The sequence below is a fragment of the Plecotus auritus genome, assembly GCF_963455305.1.
Source record: "Plecotus auritus genome assembly, chromosome: 4".
Taxonomy (NCBI): Eukaryota; Metazoa; Chordata; class Mammalia; order Chiroptera; family Vespertilionidae; genus Plecotus; species Plecotus auritus.
In genome coordinates this window covers 9,953,474-9,979,726 of record NC_137775.1, presented here as the reverse complement: position 1 = coordinate 9,979,726, position 26,253 = coordinate 9,953,474, and the positions used below count along the sequence as shown (strand labels likewise).

Sequence of the window (26,253 nt, the reverse complement as noted above, 5' to 3'; positions counted from 1 at the left end):
ATAGTGTGACTGAATGTTTAACTTAGCTCTCACTGCTTTCCCCAAAGTTGTTATCTTCTTGGAACCTTGTGAAAGCTCAGAGCCTTCCTGATTCAGTTGTGGGATCGGGCTCAGGGCCATAGTGTAGGTGATAATAGCTTGGGCAGAAACATCCAACTTTCAGATGGGACTACTAACTAATGTCTATGTCTAAAGGTCCTTGCCTTTGCTTGGGTTTCCTAGTTAACAAAACATTATAGATTTCAGGATGGCTACCATGGTGGTGTCCATGTAGACTTTCAGTCTCCTAAGGCAGTGGTCGGCAAACTCATTAGTCAGTAGAGCCAAATATCAACAGTACAACGACTGAAATTTCTTTCGAGAGCCAAATTTTTTAAACTTAAACTTCTTCTAATGACACTTCTTCAAAATAGACTCGCCCAGGCCGTGGTATTTTGTGAAAGAGCCACACTCAAGGGGCCAAAGAGCCGCATGTGGCTCGCGAGCCGCAGTTTGCAGACCACTGTCCTAAGGGGTTGCCAAATCTTAATTGATATTGAAAGTTTTTACTATGCCCTTTAAGGAGTTATAGCTCAGGTATTTATTACTAGGAATTCTAAATGAATAATCTCGGTCCTTCTGAGAAATTTGGATTTGAAAACCTGAAGGATCTGGATAAAGGATCTATAATGAGAAGTTAGACTATTTGCCCTGATTCTGGGGACCAGGGAGTAAGTAATTTGAGGGGTTTGCAATTAAAGGGCACACAGAATGTAGGTTGATTTCTGTTCTCATAGAAGATAGACCCAAAAGAAATGGCAGAAACTAAACTAAAATTTTAGTTTAAATTGAAGGAATAATTTACTAACAACAGGTTACCGAACTTACAAATAGTTTAAAGAAGAAGAAAATGTATTGTCACTTGCTGGTTATCCTCTATGGGATTGATAGATTCCCTTCGTAGAGACTGGAGATGTGGTCTGAGTGATTTATAGGGTTCATGGAATTCTTTGATTCTAGGGTAGTCATGTGGGTACCTTGTGGGGGTCGAGGGGGAAAATTGTTCTTGAAATTGACGTCTCTGGGTTCTCTCTCTTAAGTCATTCCCGGCCCAAGAGAATGCTCTATCCATGGCAAGGTTCTGTAAATATCTTTAGAAAAGTCTGTGCTCAGAAGTGGAGCAGAGAGAACGGCCTCAAAGCTTAATTTGAAGTGGCAATAGCTTCCATAGAGTAATGGTCAAATCCTGTCCTGGAACCAATACTAGAGGCATTAGTGTATCAGTTATATGCACAGGCGGCTTATTTTTTATATAGTGCAAGCACAGACTTGAGTGCCCAGCTTCTTGGGGTTGGGCGTGGATATATGGGTCCATCAACACATGCAGTTCTGCAGCGCTGGGGGGGAGGGCCTCCTGTAGACATTAACTCCCCAGACAGTGGCTGAGGAGGGCTGCCTGGACACAAGAAGTGTAGAAGCAGCCACAGACAGCAGACTCTCCTGGGAGTAGTTGTCTGAGAGCAATGGAGACTGGTGAGAAGCTGGGGTGGCCATTGCATGGTGGGTTGCAGTCATGCTTCTTTTAATGGCTACCTGAGTTATTTTTCATGAACCAGGGTTGACTTCCTGATTTTTATGATGTCTGTCTTCAGCACTGATGCTATTTCATGCTTGTAAAAGAACACTAGAAATATTCATTACAAATAGCAAACACTTGAAGACCTACTGTTGAAATAACAGAATCTAGAATTAGATCAAATTAAATGAATTTTTAGGTGGCATCTTTGCTTTTACTTAAACTATGGGTTATTTTATTAGTTTGTGTTGCTTAGTATTCAGTGGCTCGTCATCTTCAAACCTAAAAGTCCTGTCTACTGTTTAAATTCTTAAAATAGGTGAGAAGTTTGTTATTTCTTTAATCTTCTCATATAGAAATAATCCTGTGTATATTTTTGTTTCAATATTTGCCTTCCAGGTGCCAGGATTGCTGAGTATTCCCAACTGTATGACCAGATTGTATTCAGAGAGACTCCCTTTAAGACTCAGAAGGATGGCTGGGCCAGCCCTCAAGAATCCTCCAACCTGAGATCTACATCACCTTCCCAGACCCAACGTGGTAGCGAGGATTGGCTTTTGCATTCAACCTATAGTAATGGAGAATTAGCAGATTTCTGTCACCGGCCAGGGCAAGACTTGAAGCCAAAATATCCTACTTTGGAGATCAACACAAAAAATATTCCAAGACATTTGTCCACAGCTTGCTCTGTGCCTTCTCTGCAAACCTCTGACCATCTGCTGGGCTCCATGCAGAGACACAGTGTGGTAGTCAGTCAGCCCAACAAGGAGAACTCATGTCAAGGCCATCTTTATAACTCTTTGGGTCGGAAAGGATTCAGCGCTAAATCTCAGCCTTATAACAGGTCCCAGTCATCTTCCTCAATCTTAATAAACAAGTCAGCAGACTCCATCAACTACCCTAATGAAATGGGAAGGAAACAGCTGTTGTCTTTACACAACAGTTCAAGGTGTGAGAGTCACCAGGATTTGCTGCCAGATATAGGTGACTCGCGTCAACAGGGTACTGGAAAACGCTCAGATCTCACTCTCCAAGACTCACAGAAAGTTCTGGTAGTAAATAGAAATTTACCCTTAAATGCCCAAATAGCTACACAGAACTATTTTTCCAATTTCAAAGAGACTGAAGGAGACGAAGATGACTATGTGGAAATAAAGTCGGAAGAAGATGAGTCAGAGTTAGAGCTGTCTCACAGTCGTAGAAAGAAATCTGACCCAAAGATAGTGGATGCAGACTTTTCTGATAATGTCGGCAGCAACAACCCATCTTACTCTTTGAATAGTCCGTGCACTCCCAAAAAGCCAATGAGCGGCAAACTTGGGGTTTCACCCTATCTGACACCATACGACGATTCTGACAAACTGAATGACTATCTTTGGAGGGGCCCATCTCCCAATCAGCAAAACATTGTCCAGAGTCTAAGGGAAAAATTCCAGTGTCTTAGTTCTAGCAGCTTTGCCTAAGGTTCTTAATAGCCGCTGCCCGAATTCACTTCTTCATATGCTCATGAGTTACAGATCCTGAGGCGTGTTTTCTATGTGCCAGATTAAAACAATTTTGTAATTACCAGAGGTGTAAAATGTACTTTCTTGTACAGCACAACTTTTTGAATGGCTGATGATCCAGCCAGGATTGTACGGTAGCCAGTGTCAGCATCTTACCTGTTTTCTGATGCTGGTTATCTTCATGTTTCATGTAAGTCGATCTTACTTGAAATTTTCTAGATTGTTTTCTTTTTTTTTAACAAGATGGCCATATTTTTTCTCTATATTCTTACAATAGTGCCCAGATTTTAAGAAATGCAATACTCCTCTTGTTATCCAGAAGCCACGACTGGTTTTATCTTAAGACTCAAGAGGCAGCAAAGAGGCTTTTCCATATGTTTTTAAAATGAAAGGAAGCTAAAGCTGTTTAAAGGATTATGCTTATTATAGCTGGCGTTTTTGTTCTACTTGTGGCGAGACCCTAGAATAACATAAGCTAAAGATCCCTAATTGGAGTATAGTCTCCGGTGCCCATTTTAGGGTTCCTATTCTGGTATTCATCTCTACATCAGTTCATTGTAACGCAGACATGGTGTAAGTATTGGAAATTAGCATGTCATGAGACCAATGTTCTATAAGCAAAAGTCTTTACCTGGGTTCCTGGACAAGGCCTGGAGAATGTGCTGCTCTTCGCGTTTATTGTATGATCCCTGGGGTGAAACAGATGATTTCCTCAATGGCTTCAAGAACCCCAAGAAAAATGCAAATTGACTTAGCCATTGGGAAAGGTGGGTGGCCATCTGGGAACAGCTGGATTATCTGCTCATATTGTCGCTGAAGGGCTGGGAGGAATAGAACTGTTCTTACTGTTTTTTGTGCCTATCTCTTACCAACACCGAGTAAACCACAAGCGGAAATAAAACAAAGCACTTTACGGTTACCCTTTGCAGAGCAGTTTGTCCCGTGAACTTCATGGGTTTTCTACTCAGCCAAGTGCCCTGACCCAGCCGGCAGGATTTCCCTGGCCGCAGTGAAGTTTGTTTCCGAAAGCGAACACCGTGTGGGGCATATAAAAGAACGGCATCTTAGGTTGATACGTTCCAATGACATCTTTCATGTTGTAATTATGGTCTTTAGATAGCAGTTTATTGTGATGTGTTGTATTACTATAACTCTTTATGGAAGTAATCTAAAAACAAAAGCAAATCTTGTGAGTAGAGGCAAAATTCAAGGAAACTAAACAGAAAAATGAAGGCAGGTTTGCTGCTCCTTTATAAAAATACTAGAGGCCCAGTGCATGAAATTCATGCAGGGGGGGTGTCCCTCAGCCCAGTCTGCACCCACTCCAATCTGGGACCCCCTCGAGGGATGTCCGACTGCCCATTTAGGCCCGATCCTACCAATCCAAGACTGCTGGCTCCCAACTGCTCGCCTGCCTGCCTTCCTGATTGCCCCTAACCACTTCTGCCTGCCAGCCTGATCACCCCCTAACCACTCCCCTGCCAGCCTGATTGATGCCTAACTGCTCCCCTGCCAGCCTGATTGCCCCTAACTGCCCTCCCCTGCAGGCCCGGTCGCCCCCAACTGCCCTTCCCTGCTGGCCCGGTCACCCCCAACTTTCCTCCTCTGCCAGCCTGGTCACCCCTAACTGTCCTCCCTTGCAGGCTTGATCGCCCCCAACTTCCCTCCCCTGCTGGCCTGATCGCCCACAACTGCCCTCCCCTGCTGGCCATCTTGTGGCGGCCATCTGTGTCCACATGGGGGCAGCCATCTTGTGTGTTGGAGTGACGGTCAATTTGCATATTACTCTTATTAGATAGGATTCTATCTTATTGAAGACTCCAGTCAGTGCAACAAGAATGTTTCTCAACAGTGGCCTCTGAATTCTCATTTTAAGCAGTTTTACATTCTGTGGTCCCTCCCCCACCCTCTCCGTTTTTATTTTAATAAAAGACAATATGTGTAGGGCAAGGGTTCCTGGCTTTTCATGTGAAGGTGAACAATGATATTGATTTGAATCAGTGAAATCTTATCCTAATTCTTTTCCCCTTTTTAAGTCCTATGCCTCTTTTTCTTAACTGGAAAACATAAAATGTGACCATCATTATTGTATAAACAGGTACCTAAGGCATTCATTTTTCTTTTTAAATAACAAAAAGTAACCCAAGTTTCTTGCTTTTCTATACTATTCTTGCTTCTTATAGCTTATAACACAAAGTCTATACTAAATAGCATGGTCCGGAAACATTGCTTCTTTCCATTCCTTTCTTTAAACGTGATACAAGTTTTCAAGATTGGCAGTATCAGAGAAGACAAGCACTAAGAAGGCAGGTTCTTCGACCTGCTAGAGGTATTTGTAAGAGCAAAACAAAGTTATCTGACTCTTCTTGTCCCAAAAATGCAGTCTCACATTTTTGCCTTTTCATTCCTATGACCTCAGTTCTATCGTGTCTGTATTACTGTGGTGTCTTACTCTCGGAAATGATTAATTTTTAACACCAGTGTCTTGTTGACAGCTTTGATGTCACCTAGAGGAACACACCCCACTGCGCGACGTAGATGTTTTACTGTATAACATGTCTCTGTGGGCATCTTTAGGTTCTAGGGCATGTCTCTAGTTTTAGAGATCACTTCTGTCGGCCAGGATGCAGATTTTGAGAGCTGTGTGTGTGTATATATATATATATATATAAAATCATGTTCATATTTTTCCTCAGAGTTATCAATTAAGTGCTTTTGTTTAAAATAGTTTTCTTTTGGAGGTGGGGTGAGGATGTATATAATTGAGGAAAAAGAGGTATATGTACTTCAAAGTATGTCACGTTTTTATTAGGTCTCTGTACTGAACGTTCAATTTTTTTATCAGTTCACTTTTCACCTACTCTATTATTTGTGCAAAAAGTTGCATCTAGGAAAACATAGTTTAAATATTGTATATAAGTTAATAAAAGTTAGTAATGCTCATTATTTAATAAAGTTTATAAAGTACAAAGTTAATTATAGTGGATAATGTGTTTATTCTAGAAAGGTCCAGCTTTTTCCAAATTACATTCAGTTACAACAGTTTGTCTTACCTTATGATCCGTGCAGAAAATGGTTCAGGGTAATGATGATATACCCTATTTCTTTACTTTTTGTTGTTTGTTTTTAATACCCTATTTCAACAACAGACTATTTTCCGTGTCTTAGATTTACTTTTGAAATATTGAATTTGCTATCTTGGATGGTATTTGTTTTCTTTACAGGTGGCTAAGTTAGATCTATTACTAGATTATCTTTTTTTTTTTTTTTTTTTTTTAGTTTGTAGTAACAAGGCACCCTTTTAACTATTTCATTATGGAATCAAAAAATTAATGTATAAGTTAATGAACTTCATATACTTAATGAAAGCTTATTTCATATAATTTCATGTTCTGAATTTTTTTTGGTACACAAAATTTTTACAGAGAAGAAAAGCATGTTGGTATAAATTGATAATTATAGACACTTTCTAAAGCAATTCTATTTCCAAATGTAAGTAACACCCTACTCCAGCATAATGGAAATATATGTTGCCTAACTTTCCTCATACAGAGGAAAATGGCTTCAAAATTGTTCTTTAGAATGTTTTCAAGTGAAAAGTTCTCAACTCCACACTAAGGATACATCAGACTTACCATCTCTCCCACCTTGAAGTTGAAAATAGATGGGGACTTTTTAAAAAATACGTCATAAAAATTCAATTTAGAGAAGCAAATGACAGTAGGAAAAAACATACCCTGTGTAAATTCTAGACATAAATTGTAATTCTAGGGCCAAGAAAAAATACTTTAAAAAACAACAGGAGGGAAATGAGCTATAAATATAGCTGTTCAGCATGATTATTTAATAACATTTGTCAAAGTTTTCTTTGTAAAATCATTCCTTAAGTTTCTATTTTGGAAAGCAAATACTAACAAGACTTCAAGAGCTCTGGCAGCCTTTATTGCATCACTTCCTCTATCTGGACAGTGATAACCACACTCAATTCTATCAGCCAAAAGCGTTACAATAAAAGAAACTGCTTCAACTTTTTTGCTAATTTACATATATCTATGTTTTTCACTTAAACCTTGTCCTTTGGACAAGACCTGGACTTTCTTTTTTTTTTTTTTTTTAATATATTTTATTGATTTTTTACAGAGAGGAAGGGAGAGAGAGAGTTAGAAACATCGATCAGCTGCCTCCTGCACACCTCCTACTGGGGATATGCCTGCAACCAAGGTACATGCCCTTGACCGGAATCGAACCTGGGACCCTTGAGTCCACAGGCCGACGCTCTAATCACTGAGCCAAACCGGTTAGGGCCAGGCTGCATTTAAAATGCCAAATATTATTGAAACCGGACAACCAATAAGTCCGGGCTACCTGACATTACTTGAGCCAATTAAGCAGAGACAGGGTTGAATCATATATGCGCACTTATTTCAACACTGCTGGCATTATGGGAGAGCAGCAGGGCATCCACAAAAATCTGCTCACCAGCCCCCCATAAGCCAACCGCTTATATTGGGTAGGACAAAGATTACACGGGGAAGTAGGCAAGGTGGGCTGGGAGAAGTTGAGGCAGGACTCCATTGTTTGGGCAACAAGGTTGTAAATCTTTCCATGATAATAGGCAGCTCTTGAATGGGTGTGGACTGCATTCCAAGGTTGACTCCGAGGGGCAAGGTTGATTCCCAAGTCCTGGGGGCGTACAACTCCCAGCCAGGTTAGAATATGCTTTCTTTAATCAGAACAAAGCAATCACGGTTAACAGAGCATGATTAATATTTCTCATTTTATTTCTTACTAGTGACCCCATGCATAGATTCGTGCACATTGAAAGGAAATTAATTAGAAGGTGGCCGGCGGGGCAGGTCTGGGTGAGATGGGGCCGGACACACCCTGGAGCCAACCTCCTGTGGTTCCTCCCTGACATCTGGGGAGGTGGGGTCCCTCGGCCTGGCCTGTGGGGATCGGGCAGAAACCGGCTCTCTGATATCCCCCGAGGGGTTCCAGAGTGCAAGAGGGCGCTCTGCAAAGTTGCTGTATTCAGGGTATGGAACACAAACACAAGTGTGTAGTAAACCAGATTCAGGGCTGATAGTGCCCCAGCAACAACATAACCCACAGCTGAAAGTGGAATCGCATAGCCCCGTGAGGAATCAGGCTCCCTCCTCTCTGGTTTTGGGGTGCATCGCCCTTGAGTTACTGCAGCTTGGCAGCTCCTGCATTGAGCATCTGCTCCCTGGTGGTCAGTGCATGTCATAGCAACCAATCGGACGGTAGAACACTTATTAGCCTTTTATATATATAGCATATTAGCCTTTTATATATATAGACTAGAGGCCCAATGCACAAAATTCGTGCAAGGGGCTCAGCCCTTGCAGCCCCGGCGGATGCCTCGGCCCTCACAGCCCTGGCTTCATCCAGAAGGTCATCTGGAAGGTCATTCTAAGGTCTTCCGGATGGTCATTCCACTGTTCGGCCATCCGATCTAATTAGCATATTACCCTTTTATTATTATAGATAATAGTCCCCAATATTCTATTTCTGTCCCTAACATTATTGCACAATCAATGCATATAACTGTAAATTAATAAAGTTTGGGACATTTGGTTTATAGCATATTTGAAAACTCTTAGAAAGCCAAATGTTTCTTTTCTAAGAATGTCCTAAAATTTAGCATGTGTCTCATTTGACCCCTTCAGGTGGAAATGTTTGCACCATCTCTGCACAGCACTTGACAATTTGTCAGTGTTCATTCAATACAATGAATACTTAATAATTGACTAGAGTAAAAAACTTGTTTGAGCTCAAAGCGTGAGGACAACACATTCAAATCAGAGACAGAAAGGAGGGATGCAAGAACAACCGTCATTAGGTTGCTTTTCAAAATTCACAGCACCCACCTTTAGAAGTCCAATGTCATTGACTATTGAACTATTTTAGAGTTCCTTTTTGGCACCTCAGGGAAAAGACTCTATGCCCCTTTGGTTGATAGAATTCCAGTTTACTGAGTGAAGTTTCCAGTAAATTTTGAAGCGAAGAATTTACATGGTCATATGAGAACTTTTCTGAAAGCTTGTTTAAACCAAATGCCTTTTCCAATCATTGGTTTTGATGATATGAGGACATACAGCAACCTAGTGTGCGGCTGTGGAGTTGAAGTCAAGTGAGGTGGGGGGAAGGGCCCAGAATGCTGAGATGTTTTTGGTGCCAAAAGACAAACTTGCCTACTTTACGATGGTGGTCCATGTCCATGGCAAAGTCCACCTATGTCTCTATGGAAAACAACAAAGCTTGGTTTTCCTGACAACGGTTTATTCACAATAGGCGAGTCAAATTCTATAGATCAGTTAAATCAGATGCTGAAAATGCGTGGCCCGGAAGCTGAATCTGGCTTGCACAGTTTTTAAACGGTCAACAATAAAAATCCAAATTTCCGACTTCTTTCAAAGAAAAATTAGACCTGGACTGTTTGGGCCTGGACCCCGGCGAGGCGACTCTGTGAGATCTGAGGAGAGAATCTAAAGGTGAAAATCACCCTGAAAGGTGATGACTTGCCTTAACCTTCGGGGTGACTGTCCCTCTGTTCTCCATTATAGCCATTGCCAGTGAATTTAAAGCTACCACGAAGCACTTGAAACATTTTAGATACCAAGTAAAGGCTGTCCTCGTAACATAAAACAAGCATATGTCATAGAAAGTCTGCGGGAACTATTGCTTCTCGGGGGAAATTTGACACTTGGTCCACTTCACTCGTTTATATCATCTGCCTGGCCTCTATAAGCTTCAGGTTTGTGAGGTCAAATGTCCTCCACTCTGTTCTCTAATATGAACTCACCAAGGCTCAAACTAACATGTTTATCTGCTAACACGCCACCTCTCGCTTAGACTTCCCGCCTGAGTGCAAAGATAATTTTTCCTAAAGGACATCTCCACCTGAGTTGTCATGTTCCCCCATCTGTACTAGAAGCTTCTTCTCTAGCATGCACTTCTTTTCTTGGCCGATGACCACAGCTTCCTAGTAGCTTGTCTTGCCACTGTCTTCCCACTTCCTGCCTTGCTCACCTCTGCCCTCCTAACCTTAGCCAACAAAACATTCGTAAACACAGGAAAATCAAACTCTCTACAAAGCCCTCCCAAATCTGTCTCTGCCTTTATAGGAGCTGTTCCCTTTGCCTGCACGGTCCTCCCTTTGCCATCCAGGAGAAAACCTGCATGGTCCTCGACACTCAGCTCAGAAATTACTGTCAAGAACTGGGAAGGGTCTGGGATTGCATTCAGCTCGCAAGCTAACACGTTAGCCTGCCTCAGTGTCACGGATGCTGGCAGAAGACGTGAGATTCCTAGATCAGAGATAAGGGACCTAGATCAACCAAAGGACTCGTATGCATGCATATAAGCCTAACCAATGGACACAGACACCAGGGGGGTGAGGGCATGGGGGATAATGACACATATGTAATACCTTAATCAATAAAAAAAGTAAAAATAAAAAAGAGATAAACCTTATTACTCCCAGCGCAGCTTGAGCTTCACATCTGTGTGGGTTCTCCTTGCTCCTCCAGGCCCACGGGGTGGGGGAGGGGCATACAGAGCAGCCCAGGCACCCCCTGCACACACAGGGGGTTTGTCTCCCAGCTGAGGAATCCTGAACTTAGGGATCCCCAGTCTTCCAGGGCTGCTAGCAAACCTGCCTGATCTTCGTTAAAGGAATGGTCCCCAATTTATACTGAGACAAATAAGCCTCCACGGGGTTTTATGACTTGTTCAAGGTTATCACCGCAGTAGGTGAATGAGCCATTCGTCTCCTTTCCCATACTTATGTGCTTGTGCAAGCATTACTTCCTGTCACTGTCTCCTCCCGTGTAAAATGGGGTTAACCCCTACCTCACAGGATTGGGGAAATGGTAGCTATTCCTAAACCCAAAAAAGCCACTGCGTGTCAGATGTGGCAATCATCCTACAGTGAAAAATATAGACAGTAGTGTAAGATTAAGAACATGATCGTTGAGGTCAGGCAAGCTCTCAGCTCTGCCAAAAAACCAACTGACCTCTCTGGACCCGTTTCCCATGGTTGAAAACCAGGACAATACTCAACTCATTACATTTTTTAAGGACTAAATGAAGGCACCTCTCTAGCACCTAGTACAGTACCGGTGTTTATCCTTTGAACTAGTTTTACTACCACTTTCCTTGGGAATTATAATCCTGGTAAGATTATGAACAAAGCACCATTTTTTAAAATTTTTCCTTTATTTTATTTTTATTTATTTTTTAATCCTCATCCGAGGGTATTTTCCCATAGATTTTTAGAGAGAGGGAAAGACAGAGAGAAATACCGATGTGAGAGAAACACATCAATTGGTTGCCTCCTGCACGCAGCCGACCAGGAGGAGCCTGCAACTCAAGTACATGCCCTTGACCCTAATCGAACCCAGGACCCTTCTGTCCTCTATCCACTGAGCCAAACCGGCTAGGGCCAAGGCCTCATTTTAATTGAGGCAGCGGATATTCACAGAGGTTAAGTCACTTGCCTAGGGCTTACAAAGTCAGCATTTGAACTGCAAGGCTGTGTTCACGCTCTTTACTCTCAGGGCGCCTCAGGCCTACACCCAGTCCTGGTATCCAAGCCTGATCCAAGGAAGCCAACTGCCACGGGAGGGCAGGGTGGCATCGTGATGCATCCCAGGCAGAGGAAGGAGGAGCCCCGCCCTGCTTGTTATTGCTAGCCAAATTTAGAGAAGCTATGAAAGCGCCAGAAATCTTGCCCTTGGCAGCCAGGCGCCTCCATCCCGCAGCCCAGCGTCCCACAGGCCCCCGCCCGCCCAACCTGACAGCCTCTAGGTGCAGTGCCCCCTAGGGGCTCCGGCGCGCCCGAGGAGGAAGAGAGGTCCTTCCTGCCACTGGCGGTCACCGGCCGACCCGGTGCTCCCGCCTGGCGCCCGCCCCAGGGAGGAACTTGCCGCCACGCCTCCGTGCTCTTCAGCCGCATCTCCGAGTGGCGGGAGGACCTGCCGCCCTCGGCTCCCGCCGCCCCGCCGCCTCCCTCCGCACCGCCCGCGCCATGAGCGCGCGCCTGCCGCTCTTCCTGCGCCAGCTCCGCCGCCCGCCGCCGCCCGCGGGCCCCCCGTGCTGCCTCCGGGTGCCCCGTCGCGCCAGTAGCGGCGGCGGCAGCGGGTGTGGCGGCGGCGAGGGCCTGCTGGGGCAGCGGCGGCAGCAGAACACCCAGGCGGGCTGCAGCCACGGCCCGGGCAGCCGGGCGCCCCCGGCGTGGAACTTGATCGTCAGGTGAGTGTCGCGCGCTCGCCGTCGCCCACGTCCCCGGTGGCGGCGGCGGCCGGGGACCAGAAAGTGGGGCGGCCGGAGCGCTCAGGTCTCGGCACTGTCCCGGGGGGGTTCGGGGATGGGGGTGTAGGGGTCGCAGGACGCGGGGCCGCGAGTGCTTAGTGCCGATTTATTAGGGGCGCCGGCGGGGAAGGAGGCGCGAGCACCAGGAGGGCGCGCCGGGCGCGCGGGAACAGACGGGGGCACCCCTGCGCCCAGGGATCGGGCGGGCGCGGGCATCCCCGGCGGACAGGCGGGCGCTGCGCAGCTCGGACTGCACGCCGCTCTGCACGTGCGCCGGGGCGCCGGCTCTGATGCAACCGCGCTGGGCGCGGCCGGGCCAGGAAAGGGCGGCGCGGCCGAGGCGGGGGAGGAGCAGGGGGCGGAGGGGCGCCTGCCGGCGGGTCGGGATCGGGGCCGGGACGTGGACTCCGGAGAGGCGGCCCGGCCCAGCCCAGCTCCGTGGCCTGTCCGCGCAGGGCTCCGTGTCTGTCCGCGCAGGGCTCCGTGTCTGGGCTGGCTGCCCGCGGCTCACTAAGGTGAAGTTTATCCTCTTCCCCAACGCCGCCACCCTCCCGCGAGTGAGCCAGCGTGTTCTGGAGTTACATCATCTTTTTCTGGGCAAGTTAAGGTGGAGCGGGCCCACCTGATAGTATCGGGATGCGGCTGGAGCAGTGGAGGCCGACGCGTTCCCAGCGTCGCTGCATGGTGGGCAAGGAATCCCCTGCGCAGCTGTAATTCAAAAGTTACCTCCCGCCCCAGAGGCGAACTGTGGGAGCCCGGGGCCGAGCCTTCCCCTGTCCCCGCCAGAGATGCCACGTGCGCCAGCCCCCCACCCCGCCGCAGAACCCCCCCTCATTGTCTCCCCCCACCGCTCCCACGCCAGCCATCAGCCCTGCGGTCACCTCGGGGGAGAAGGGGAGGACAAGGGCCTTCTTGGAGAAGTGTGTTAACTGGTTGCCTTCCTCCCCACCTCACTAGGATTCCAGTTCCATGTCGCTGGGCGAGCTGTTCCACCTCCATCCATTCACATCTCTTCCTTTTTCCTTCTATCCTTCATTCTAAAAGTAATTGTCAACACCCCCCCCCCCCCCCCCCGTTTCCAAGGCTCTTCACAAAGTGAAAGACGACTCTCGGGGGCCCTTTGTTTAATTTACCAGGTCATCTTTCTGAATGTCCTAGTGACTTCAGGTCTCCTCAGGTCATCAGATGTTAACCAGCGTACAGCTCAGCTCATCTTCATGGGTGAGGGTCTGAAGGCAGTACCGGAGGCAGAACCACCACTCCACCTCCTGTTTTATTTTCTGGGTAGCCCTGATCGCTATTTGAAACTTTCTTGTTCATTGATTTGTCTGCCTCTGCCTGGAGTGAAAGCTCTGTGGGGTCAGGGGCCTTGTCTGTCTTGTTCACTTGCTAGATCCTTCCTCCCGGAGAGTGCCTGGTACAGGGTAGGCACTTATGGCATCCTTGGTGAATGAATGGCTCAATATTTGGGACCATTTGTGGGTTTTATTCCTGCATTCTTTCACTGGAAGCCCTGACTGCCTTAGAGCGCCTGGGTAGGATCCTGCTGCACTGGGCTGGCCAGCCTCCAATCCCTCACTACAATGGAAGAAATGATAGTGTCTGCCGCAAAGGGTTATGAAAAGGGTTACAAAAGAGAATGTAAACCAAATACACAGTTCAGGAGCGGTCACATACTAAGGCCTCGACAGATGTTGGCTTTTATTTTTATTTTTACAGCAATAAGCCAGGGTTTGGCAAACTAGATAGCAAATATGGTAGGTTCTGCAGGCCAGGAGGCAAAATAGAAGATATTATGTAGGTACTTTTTTATGAGGAAAAAAAAAAAACATCTTCTCAGTTTTTATTGGTGACATTTGAAATTTTAATTATGGACACTGACTGACATTTGAATTTCCCATAATATTCACATGCCCAAAATAGTATTATGTCGATCTTTTTAAAAAACCATTTCAAATGGAAAAGCCATTCTTAGCTGGTGGATTGTAGGTTGCCAGCCCTCCTTCTAAACTTAAAGAAAGTGTGCCATGAAGTCCTGCTTCACAGGATTATGGTTAAAGGGACAGGTGCCTTGCTTGGCAGGATGACTTCACCTAAAAGCTGGGAGAGTTGGGCAAGCTGTTTGGTCTCAGTTCTTCCTGTACAAAATTGAAACCCAACTATCACCTGCTTTATAAGGTTGTTGTGGATGTTCCTAGACTCCAGGGATTCTGTGAAGCACATTTTTAAAATCTCCAAAGCTGGTAATTTATCTTTTCATGGATGGTGGTTTTTAATCATTGTTGGCCAGGTGTCAGTCCCAGCATGCTTGTCATTGCCTGTACCCGTGGGAACTTGGCCCGAGCTATGCACATTGTTGTGCCTTTTTGACTTCTATGCGTCATCTACCAAAACGTTTCTCAAAGGGATTTCCCCAGGACGTGGAGGAAAAGGGGAGGTGAGCCTATCTTAGAGGTCACCTATTGGAATATACGTCCGGGAACCTATGTATCAGAAAACTTAAAAGAATAAGCTCCCTCAAAAGCACAGTGATCTGTCATTGGTCCAGCAGCTGTCACATAATCCCCGCTGTTTCCATCCACAAGTCATGGAAGGGCCATTTTAGGAAATAATGTGATTTCTGGTTCTTGTCTGACAACTTTCCACTGACATCTGATAGAATCAAGAAAGCTCCAGCATCAGAACATGCAGACTGGGTGTCAGGAACTTAACGGAAGCCCCGGGGACAAAAATGATGTTATCTTTCAAGAAATGTATCGCCAACACCGTTGATAGCACTGAGGGTGATATTATGTGTGTTTGGGGGGCAGGGTGGGGATGGAGGAGACTGATATCAAGGATTCTGAGTCCCAAGAGTCCCTCAGGAAATTAGATCCTGAATGTGAAGAAGTTTGAGGAATATCTCGATCAGCTTTTTGGGTGTATTTTCTTCTCTGTGTAGTATAGGAGTAGTCTATGACAAAGAAAAATTTAAGTCTAAAAAATGCTTTTAATACGTTCAGAATAAACACAATGTTAAGCTCAGTGGTTGAGCATCAACCACTGAACCAGGAGGTCCCTGTTAGATTTCCGGTCAGAATACATGCCTGGGTTTCAGGCTCAATACCCAGTAAGGGGAGTGCAGGAGGCGGCTATCAATGATTCTCATCATTGACGTTTCTCTCTCCCTCTCCCTTCTTCTCTGAAATCAATAAAAATATATTTAAAAAGAAAAAAGATTGTAACAGGTTAATTGGCAATATTTTTTCTTTCTTGGTGGTTTATAAAACAGTGGTATCTGTCATTCTGTATTTTCAGTTGGATGTAAATAAGATTAAAGCTGTTAGATCAGACCTGTGCATTAAGTAGGAGACTGCTTTAACAAAATGCCCCAATATAACTGTAGACTTGACCATCCAGAGGGAAGCAGTCCAGGAAAGGTAGGATGACCCCATGATTCCTCCTCACTGCGCCCATCCAGCAGGTGGGAAACGTGACTAGGTTGCTGGTATACCTTTCTGCTAGCTGCACAGTCCTCCTTTCCTGGCCAATGTTCACCTCTTGGCCAGAGGTTAGTCACATAACCCTATCAAAGTGTGGGCAAGACTGGGGACCGTGCTCTTTGGCTAGGTAGCCACGTGGAGCCTAAACTCAGAAATCCGTTATTAAAAATGGAAGGAAATGCATGGAAGTATTCATAGGACCCAGTAATGTAAGCCATCATTAGCAGCTTTAGCGTTACTGCTGTTACTATTATGTATATAGAATGTATCCACTCATTGCCAGTGCAGTGGTTTATCAGATACTCTTTGCTCCCAACCTGCACTATTTCTTGGAATACTGATGGCTGTTTTTGGAAGAGACTGTTTGGGAAATCTTCTGTTCTATTTATTCACAGGTAACTCTTTCGCCTTTGAAAAAGTTGAAATATAGAATGCTATTGATAAACTAGTGGCCCGGTGCACAAAATTCATGCACGGGTTGGGGGGGCATCCCTCCTCCCAGCCTGCACCCTCTCCAATCAGGGACCCCTTGCGGGATGTCCACCTGATCCCTCTCACAGTCTGGGACCACTGGCTCCTAACTGCTCACCTGCCTGCTGGCCTGATCCCCCTAACTGCTCTCCTCTGCTGTCCTGATCCCCCTAACTGCTCTGCCAGCCTGATTGCGCCTAACTGCCTCTGCCTCGGCCCCGCCACCATGGCTTTGTCCGGAAAGTCGTCCAGAAGTTGTTCGGTCTCATTAGCATATTACACTTTTATTAGTATAGATAGGCTCAGCATTCAGGGATGCACTTAAATTGGTAGTATTTTTAAAATATTTTTAATTGATTTCAGAGAGGAAGAGGGAGAGAGATCGAAACATCAATGATGAGAGAGAATCATTGATCAGCTGCCTTCTGGGGATCAAGCCCAAAACCTGGGCATGTGCCCTGACCAGGAATCAAACCATGACCTCCTGGTTTGTAGGTCAACCACTGAGCCACACTGGCCAGGCTAAATTGATACTTTAATATTATTATTATTTTTTAAAATAATTCTTTATTGTTGAAAGTATTCCATATATAGTTTTAAAACATTATCTGAGGATTGTGGTCATTATTCTGGCAGCTTTGTGCCCAGCTAACACACATTACAGATGACCCCCTACTTAACAGTGCCTATCAGAACTAGACAGAAATAAGGGCTCAAATTGGCAGTCATGGAGGCAGGGAAACAGAGCAGCACATGGCCCCCAAGCACAAATGATTGAACAGAAGATTTTGGTGCTGATTTATAAGGTGATTTGTACATTTTTACATAGAGTCTGGTTTACTCAACACAGTAATACAGTTATTTCGCTGGGAATTACATTGCTTTATCCCAAGTGTCTAAAAACAAGTCTTCACAGGCCACACAGAGTTGCATGCCCACCTATTCTGTTGCTTTTAGCCAAGTTGATGCAGAAAGGCTCATCTTAGTTAAGGTTTGAAGCTCTTAAAACTTTTCTGAGCACCCTCGCTCCTAGTCCACCTCCTGGAGAGCAAGCAGTACCTTCCAGGTACATTCATCAACTTCCTCTCTGAAAACCAGGAGGAGCTGACTCACGGCTCTCTGCCCTTGGCGATGTAGTGCTCATGCTATCTGACTGGAACTTCACCTTGCTTTTTTTTAAAGCTGTTACATGCGTGCAAGAACATGCCAGACAAAAAAAAAATAAAAAAATTTAAAGATGGTTAAACACCGAAGTGTGAGCACTTCCTTGGCTGGGGAAGGGGGGGCGCGGGAGCCAACTTCATATACAAGTGAGGAATATTTCCTAGGGATGGTGGTTAAGGTGGTCTCTGAAATTGCTCATTCCAGAAGGTCGCGGAAAGAAACTTGCACCACCTTCTCTAGGTCTGCCCAGCTCAGGCACCCCAGTGCTAAATTGCAGGTGGCCCCTGCTGGGACTTTTAGGAGGTCCAAATGCATTGGAGGTGGGGGAGGGGGGGGGACCAGGGGACTGAGATGCTCTCACCCTAAGTGGCCTCAGGAGAGAGTCAGATTCTGATGTATCTCCAGTGTTTGTGCATTATTTCTTTTCCCTTCCCTTCCCTCTGCTCCCTTCCCCTTCCTTCTTTAAACTCTGGGACCTGGAATTTGTCCTGACCCCCCCACCCCAACTTCTCCAACAGCAAGCCCCCTCCCCACCCCCCTGTCTTCACTACTCTCCTCCCTCCACCAACATTTGCTTTCCCTCTGGATCCCAATCTCTTTTTTCTGGATGGTGCAGGGACTATGGTGCAGGAAGGGGATTTTTTTCCCCAAGAAACCCAAACTTTTTATTACAGTAATCTTGGAAAATAGAAGGGGAAAATTCACCCCTAGAAAGTTACTGTTAACATCTAGTTTGTTTACCTCTGCTTATTTTCAAAATGAGCTTGTCACGCTTTACATTGGGTTAGCATTTCATGAATTCATTGTTCTCCTGCCCTTCCCCTCCATACTTCCACACTTGAAGCACATCCTTCTGTGGTGGAGTTATTTTCACCTACAGTAAAAAACACTCTAACGGGAATGTGCTGTATCTACCCTGTCTAGTCACTAACAAAGACTCGGTATGTTGTTTTTTCTCCCTGCAGAGAAGTCATTCAGAATTCAAAGGAAGTTCTTCGTTTATTGCAAGAAAAAAACCCTGCCTTTAAGCCGGTCCTTGCCATTATTCAGGTAAGCTGAGAACGTGGCTTTGTCCTATTTCAGGGTGCCTTTCAATTTTGAAAATAATTGTATACAAAAGGCCAGCTGTATTTCTTGTCACAGAAGTGTCATTCGAGCTTAATGCAGGGCAGAGAGGGCTCAGCTGAAACTGCTCTCATTTTCCCTTCTTTGGTCGTTTTGCTTCCACAGGGCTGCAGGTTAGGGACTGCTCTGCTTGAGCAGAGTCTTCTGTGAGTTTTTCTCCGTTGGTGTGGGTGGTTCCAGAGGTCAGACAGGCATCCTCAATCTATGGCCCATGGGCCACATGCGGCCCGCCGAGGACATTTATCCGGCCCGCCGGGTGCCGCTGCCTGTCCTGCTTAGCAGCCGACTCGTCCTGGGCCCGCAGTGTGCATAGGAATTTGTTCATAGTTTTGTTTTTTTTGTTTTTAACTATATTCTGGCCCTCCAATGGTCTGAGGGACAGTGAACTGGCCCCCTGTTTAAAAAGTTTGAGGACCCCTGGGTCAGGAGGTAGGCGCTCACATAGGTTCCATCACACAGGATTTATTGTGGTCCACTCATAAATGCTTATCACATGTGATTCCAAGGTGGTAGGGGGGAAAGTTCTCCTTTGCTTCTGTGGAAGACAGATGTCTTGCTGAGTCATGGTACTGGGTAATCTTACTGCTACATCTTTGAAAGCCTGCCATAAGTTCGAAGGGCCAGCAGTCATTCCATGTCACAGGTACTTCCTCATTCCCTGTGTGTTCCATGTGCCGCGCATGGCCCCTTCATGTCCAACTGCAGTTGGCACTGTTTGCCACCCTTTTTGGCACACCCGTGCTGACAGGTGCAGGGGAATAATGAGGTGAGCCAAGCCTGTAAACTAACACAGCACAGCAGTTGGACTGCTACTGTCGTTTTTGGCATGCACTTAATATGTCAAAATAACAGTGTCTCATTCCATCCACACTGTCAATGTCAAGACTGTAGCGTATGCTCAAGTCACTTATATTCCTGGGGGTCTGTCTCCACATCCCCCACCAAGATAGACCAGTGAGAAGAGGAGAAAGTAAAGTGGGTCAGGAGCCTGGGCCTCCTGGGATGACTGCTTTCCACTTACAGGCACGTCATCTAACCCCTGTCTCTGGTGTCCTAGAAAGAGATGCTGGCTCTGTGGCTGTAAATGCCTTAGGAGGACTGTTATTTAGAAGAAAGTGACACAGTTGGAAACTGACATGCTAATAGCAGCCATTAGTTCCCTTTTATAAGCAATGAGTCTCTCTGCATTTTCCTTATTATCTTTGTAATTAGGTCACTTGTAATCACAAAATTAGTCTGTTTTGTTTTATGCCTTTTCAAGATGTTACATTCTCCTTCTTACTCCCCTCTCCTAAGGCAAGTGATGATAACTTGATGCAAGAAGTAAACCAGAATTTGGCCGAGGAGGTGAGGATTATTGCTTTTCAAAATACATTTTTTGATGATGCACTCTCTCACAATGACAGAATAACCTCCTGTTCTCTTTTCAGGCTGGTCTGAACATCACTCACATTTGTCTTCCTCCAGAGAGCGGTGAGGACGAGGTAATTCCAGCAGTGAACTTGAACCCTTGTGTTGCTTTCCTCTTTAGACCTAATAGGCCTGTCAGCATCTCTCAGTTGTGGTTGGAACATCTGGAGCCTTTTCTTCTGGCTGGACTTTTAGAGGGAAGAGTTTACTTTCCCCTCTAGCATAAACGCTCCTTGATCTATGTGTCCGTTACTGGACGTTTCTATTGAAGACATGGACTAGGACATGGTGACTTTTTGGTTGTGTTTCTTCAGGATAGCAGCATGGTCATCTAGTTGAAACTGTCTGAACACTAATTCTGGTTTTGCTCTGTCCTGACAAATTGTTTGCCCTAGAGCCATTCCTTTGGCTTCTCCGGGTCCCAGTTGCCTTATCTACATATATAAAAGCCTAAGCAACCGGCCAGTAGCTATGATGCGCACTGACCACCAGGGGGCAGACGCCCAACACAAGCTGTCAAGCTGTGGTGATTTGGCAGCTGTGGTTTTTGGGTGATGCACCCGGAACCAGAGGAGAAGGGAGCCTGATTCTGGGGTGCGTCACCCAAGAACCGCCCTCTCGCAATCCTGGACCTCGCGGGGGATGTCGGAGAGCCAGTTTTGGCCCGATCCCTGCAGGAGGGGCCCCACCAGTGCACGAATCTGTGCACCGGGCCTCTAGTTGATAATAAAGGACCAGGATGAAGTCATCTGCAGGGTCCTTTTCTGGCTAACATTCCGTAAATCCTTCAGTGGCAGCGAATAACGCCCCCTTAGGATCCTTCGGCTACTGTTGCGTGTGATTTAGTGGTTCCTGCCAGCAGGGAGTGACAGCCTTTATGAGTGTCCTCTCAAGCTTGGGGGGAGCAGCCACCCCCATAAGTCGGAGGGAGGGAGCTGTATCTCCGGCAGCTTTCTTTCATGCTGTGGCGGTCACGGCAATCAGGATTTGGTTTGACTTCCGGTGCTGGGAAACCTCAAACAGCTGAGCCTGAGAAAATGCAGAAGTTGGTTTTTCCTGTACGTGAATAAAGCTGAGAAGCAGGTAGGCCCTGGCTGATGTGCTGGCAGCACGAAGTCTTTAGACACCGGGCTCCTTCCATCTCGCTGCTCCTCCATCTTTGTTGAGCTACGTCATAGCCAAGATGGCGGACTTGGCGCTGCACGTCACATCCACGTCCACGGTCACGTCCATGTCCACGTCCACGTCCAGCTGCGTCAGATCAAAAGATGAAATCCAGATTTAGGGAGGAGAGACCTCGGAAAGCATCATTGTAATGTGGGGAAGAGGCTGTTGGCAATCGGGAGAGCTCTCCGACCATAAGGTCTGCACGCTGCTGAGAAGGGGTTTTCTTTCTTTCTGTTTTTTTTTTTTTTTTTTCAACCACAGTTTATATTAAATACGATTCCGCACCAGTTTCGGATGTACGGCCACGTGGACAGAAAGACAGAAGACATGCATTCTACAGAGTGGTGTTGTGTCCTCCCCCTCCTCCCGCTCGCCCATCTGCCCCGAACACCCAGTTGGCCCCATACCCCATTATTTTGAGATTATTGACTATATTTTTCATACTTCAATCCGCATCTCTGGCTATTCTGCAACTACCAGGTATCCAAAATTTTATAAAGAACACAGACAACACCAGGAAAAGCAACCCAATTAAAAGGTGGGCAGAGACCTGAATAGACACTTTCCCAAGGAAGACATACGGATGGCCAATAGATGTACGAAAAGTTGGTCAGCATCACTAATCATTAGAGAAATTAAAAGGGTGTTTCTTGTATAGGGAAGGGTAGAGACGTCTAGAATGAACCCCACGAGGGAAAGTGGGGTGAAAGGGCAGCTTAAGGAGATAACAGATCAGAGAATGTTTTACCCCGAGTTCCAGCCTGTTTTCAGAAGGGGCTGTCTGCTAGCCCAGGGCCGGCCAAAGTTTAGAAACCTGGGGGAGGGAGGAATTGAAGCTTGCCCAGAGTTTGACCAGCAAGCATTTTGTTCTGATTGATCAGTGGGGACAAATAGTTCAGCTAATTTGTTATGAGTCAAAAGTGGGAATTTGTAGGGTCTCTGTCTGCCTTGTCCTAGAAAGATAAGGAAGTATCAGTGAGACTTATTCTTGCAGTGCACAGAGGGTGGAGTGACTTCTTAACTGTCCCTGTTTTCCAGGATCATGGGACTCAGTTCAACAATATCTTATCAGCAGCAAGTAAAAGGAAGGCCACAGATCAAAGCCAGGCCCCTCCATCTCTTCCCTTCAGGGACCTTTCCTGAAAGTCACAATTCTGCTTTCATTCCTTTGGCCTGAACCTGATTGCTTGGCCATGATGCAGGGGAGACTGGGAAATGTAGTCTTTATACCGGGTGGCCTTAGATCATTTATTACCACAGCTAAAAATCTAGAGTTTATTCTGAGTAAGAAAGGAAACCGGATATAGGGCAGATAGTTTTTGCCACACTTGCCATTGTAATATTACAAATACTGACACCTCTCAAGCCAGTATTAACAAAATGCAGAGAAGTGTGTTGTCTGTCTGTAGAAGGACACCCAGTGTCTGCAGTAGAATCTGTGTTTCTTTAGGTTGTTTTGCCACTGGTATGGATAGCCCTTGACTTTTTTTTTTCCCCCGTATTTTTTTTATAAGGAGTCGTTTATGTCCTGTTTTTCTTTGAAATTCTGATAAATATGATTTTGTGTGGTGGTGTTATTATGTTGGAAAAGAGTAAAGATCTTAATTTATTAAGATTTTGTCGTTGCTTCTATCATATCCTAGTTACAGGTAATCATAGTGCCCTCACTTCGTTCTGGACTGTATTTAGATGTTACCCCCTCTGACCAACCCCACCTGGCATCATTGTATTAGCCCTTTCCCCTGCTTAACCTGCTCTGTTCTTCTTTACATCGTTTACCACTTCCAAATATTATAGTGTTGTTATTATTATTGGCCTCGTCTTCCCCACTAGAATATGAGCTCCATGAGGACAGGAATTTTGATCACAGATCTATTTCCTTTACTTAGGACTGGTCAAAATAGGTGCTGAAAACACTCAATAGTTGTTGAATACATGAAAGAATGATGAATGAATGAGAAAATTTTCTTTCTGAATTTTTTATATAAAATAGCCTTTTCTTTTCTTACCATAAGTGATTTCTGCTCAGATAGGGAAACAAAACTGGTAAACTAACACTTCCTAGTAAGATCCAAATCCATGGGCTAGTATTTCTCTTACTTATGAACAAATAGTGTATTAAGTGAAATGAATCATTTCTGGCATAAAATAAAAAACAATAGAGAGGATAGAGTATTGCTTTACAGTCATACCTAGCCATTCATTAGCTATTACATTAGCTTCCCAAACTGTACTTTTTCATAAGTAGTGAATTATTTTAGTGTTTCCTACAAAAAAAAAGGAGCTATCTCAGTTTATCTATCATAAGCCTTTGGAAACGCTTTCTGTGTGCCGTGCAGGTCCAGAGAACATGAGAACCCGAGTGATGACTTCTTGGATGTCATGACTAGTAAGCTTTTGTTGAGCACACTGTGTTTTGAAACAGGCTTGGCTGGGCCAGGTGGAACGCTTGATTCATGCTTTCTGGCCTCCCTGAAAGTTGGCAGTCTGCTTGGCGTATATATGATTGTTGACAGCAATTTGTCTCTTGCCTATCTAAACTGTACTAACTGTTGAGCTTTGGTTTTGTTTTGTTCTCTGCTGTTCTGGCTGAGAGCAGAGTGATAACAAAGACTGAGAAGTCACTAAAAAATTCAGCCAAGCTTTTTTTTGAGCATTTATAAACATGGTGAAAAGAGAAAATAGACTTGTTCATTGTGCTTTATACCAAGTCGTCAACAAGGAATAAAAAATAAACTACAAGAGATGTATTTTTATGAATATGTTTTTTATACAGAGTTTCTTTTGGTGGCTCTTATTTTTGCAAAGCAGATTTTAGTTGTTTTTTCTCTTTAGATTATAGATGAAATCTTGAAGATTAATGAAGACACCAGAGTACATGGCCTTGCCCTTCAGATCTCTGAGAACTCATTTAGCAACAAAGTCCTCAATGCCCTGCAGCCAGAAAAAGATGTGGATGGGTGAGGAAATATAAAAGAAAACAACTAATTGCTAAATGAGTTTTTCTACTATGAATTTTTTATTCCACTGTTTCAACTCTGTCAGTAATTAAGAGAGAAAATAAATCATTTTAATATTTAACATAATTTAAATGTTAGTATCATTTAAATATCTTATAGTATTTTGAGAGTTTGAGGGCTTCTTAAATTCTGTGTAAGAAAGTTACATACTTTAGAAAACACACTTGTCCTTTTGTAGGGCAGAATCAGAACACCCCAGGTCATCCCGCCTCAGAGGGACCAATAGCCTGAGGGGCGACTCTAAGAAGCTGATGGCTTTTATTCCTCCCACTCTTTAATTTACACTTAACTATTTAATATATCTACCTATTCATTACTGACTTTGATGTTATTGTGGATGAATCCCTTCAAATTACAGACGAGTTGAGTTTTGACTGCTGATGCCTTATTTTTTGTTTCAGAGTAACAGACGTAAACCTGGGAAAGTTGGTACGTGGGGATGCCCATGAATGTTTTATTTCACCTGTGGCCAGAGCTGTAATTGAACTTCTTGAAAAATCAGGTATGATGCTCCTGCAGAAATGCTGCTGTTTTCTACTTATTGGTATTTACAATCCTTATTTTTTAGTAAGGATTTGTTTCTAGAATGTCAAGATCCTAATTGAAAAATGGAAGTGTGATAATTCAGTGTCAGCTTATTTATATCATCTTTTGAGAGATATGAGTGACTACAGAAGATTTTTCTAATAAGATTGTGTTGCAATTTAAAAGAGAAATCAGAAAAAAACAACCAGTTTTAAACAAATTCTCAACTTCTCTCATGAAAACAGTCAAAATAACCATAATGAAAAATGTCTCAAGTTTTATCTTCTTAAGTCTGTCAGTATGAATTCCTATATAAGACTTAAATGAGAAAGCTGTTAGATATAGTTTAGGCTATAAAACCTAGATTGGGACTTACCAGTGAGCGATATCTCTGAGTAATCAGTATTTAATTTCCATCATTCTCCCCTTGATCTTGCATTTTTATGTCAGTGACATAGAAATGAATAATTTCTTTTTCTTGGTTATTAAATTTAATGAGTCAATTTTTGTGGTGTTTCGTGTAATTAAGGACTTGCTAACCAAGCACATAAAAATTCAACTAAATTTTTCTCTAATACAACTTGAGTAAAAAAAGAGGCACATGTCCCTCCCTCTCACCTGAACAAGCAACAATCAAACAAAAATTCCAAAGTAAATACCAAAGTTCAATTAGAAGAATAACTTTCAAGATACACCTTTAGCAGCGGTTGCCAACCGGTGGTCCCTGAGGTCCGAAAGGTTGGTGACCGCTGACCTTTAGGACATTAGCCATTAAGCTCAAATCTCTGAGATAACTCATATAGACCAGTGGTCGGCAAACTCATTAGTCAACAGAGCCAAATATCAACAGTACAACGATTGAAATTTCTTTTGAGAGCCAAAGTTTTTAAACTTAAACTTCTTCTAACGCCACTTCTTCAAAATAGACTCGCCCAGGCCGTGGTATTTTGTGGAAGAGCCACACTCAAGGGGCCAAAGAGCCGCATGTGGCTCGCGAGCCGCAGTTTGCCGACCCCTGATATAGACAGTGGTTTTCATCCTTTGGGTTATCAGGGTGATGATTCATGGCCACTCTGCCATCGAATCTGCAAAGAAAGAGTAAATGATGGCTTTGTCATTGTAGGCTGGTTCCCAGAGGAGCAAGTTTTAAAAGGTTGTTGTGCCTTATGGTAAAGCTGTATGGTAGGAGGCTCTGATGTTTGGGTTGTAAGACCGATTTCCATCTGGTGGGCAGGTGTCAGCTTAGATGGAAAGAAGATCTTGGTAGTAGGAGCCCATGGGTCTCTGGAAGCCACCCTACAATGCCTGTTCCAGCGAAAAGGGTCCATGACGATGAGCTCCCCGTGGAAAACACCGCAGCTTCAAAGCAAGGTAAGCATCAGACCTGTTAGAAACAAAACTTTAAATGCTTGTATTAGAAAAGGAGAGGGGCCCTGACCGGTTTGGCTCAGTGGATAGAGCGTCCGCCTGCGGACTCAAGGTCCCAGGTTCGA

The 26,253-nt window shown here is 44.7% G+C and overlaps 2 protein-coding genes across 7 annotated transcripts in view; both read left to right on the top strand.

Moving 5' to 3' along the window:
• Window positions 1-3,979, top strand: part of PLEKHG1 (pleckstrin homology and RhoGEF domain containing G1) — a 201,611-nt gene extending 197,632 nt beyond the window's left edge. For all 4 annotated transcript variants that reach the window (XM_080665864.1, XM_080665865.1, XM_080665863.1 and 1 more), the window contains one exon: window positions 1,955-3,979. In XM_080665864.1, the coding sequence (XP_080521990.1) occupies window positions 1,955-3,018 (1,064 nt within the window). In that variant the 3' untranslated portion in view covers window positions 3,019-3,979. The remainder of the gene's footprint in view (window positions 1-1,954) is intronic.
• Window positions 3,980-11,918: 7,939 nt separating this feature from the next.
• The window catches only part of MTHFD1L (methylenetetrahydrofolate dehydrogenase (NADP+ dependent) 1 like), a 167,443-nt gene continuing 153,108 nt past the window's right edge, over window positions 11,919-26,253 (top strand). The window contains exons 1-7 of one of the 3 annotated variants that reach the window (XM_080667109.1): window positions 11,919-12,336; window positions 18,479-18,563; window positions 19,935-19,985; window positions 20,069-20,122; window positions 24,051-24,175; window positions 24,637-24,737; window positions 25,995-26,131. In XM_080667109.1, coding sequence (XP_080523235.1) covers window positions 12,113-12,336; window positions 18,479-18,563; window positions 19,935-19,985; window positions 20,069-20,122; window positions 24,051-24,175; window positions 24,637-24,737; window positions 25,995-26,131 — 777 coding nt within the window. In that variant the 5' untranslated portion in view covers window positions 11,919-12,112. Of the gene's footprint in view, window positions 12,337-12,769; window positions 13,081-18,478; window positions 18,564-19,934; window positions 19,986-20,068; window positions 20,123-24,050; window positions 24,176-24,636; window positions 24,738-25,994; window positions 26,132-26,253 lie in introns of those variants that run through there. The other 2 variants (XM_080667110.1, XM_080667108.1) reach the window with 2 other exon arrangements.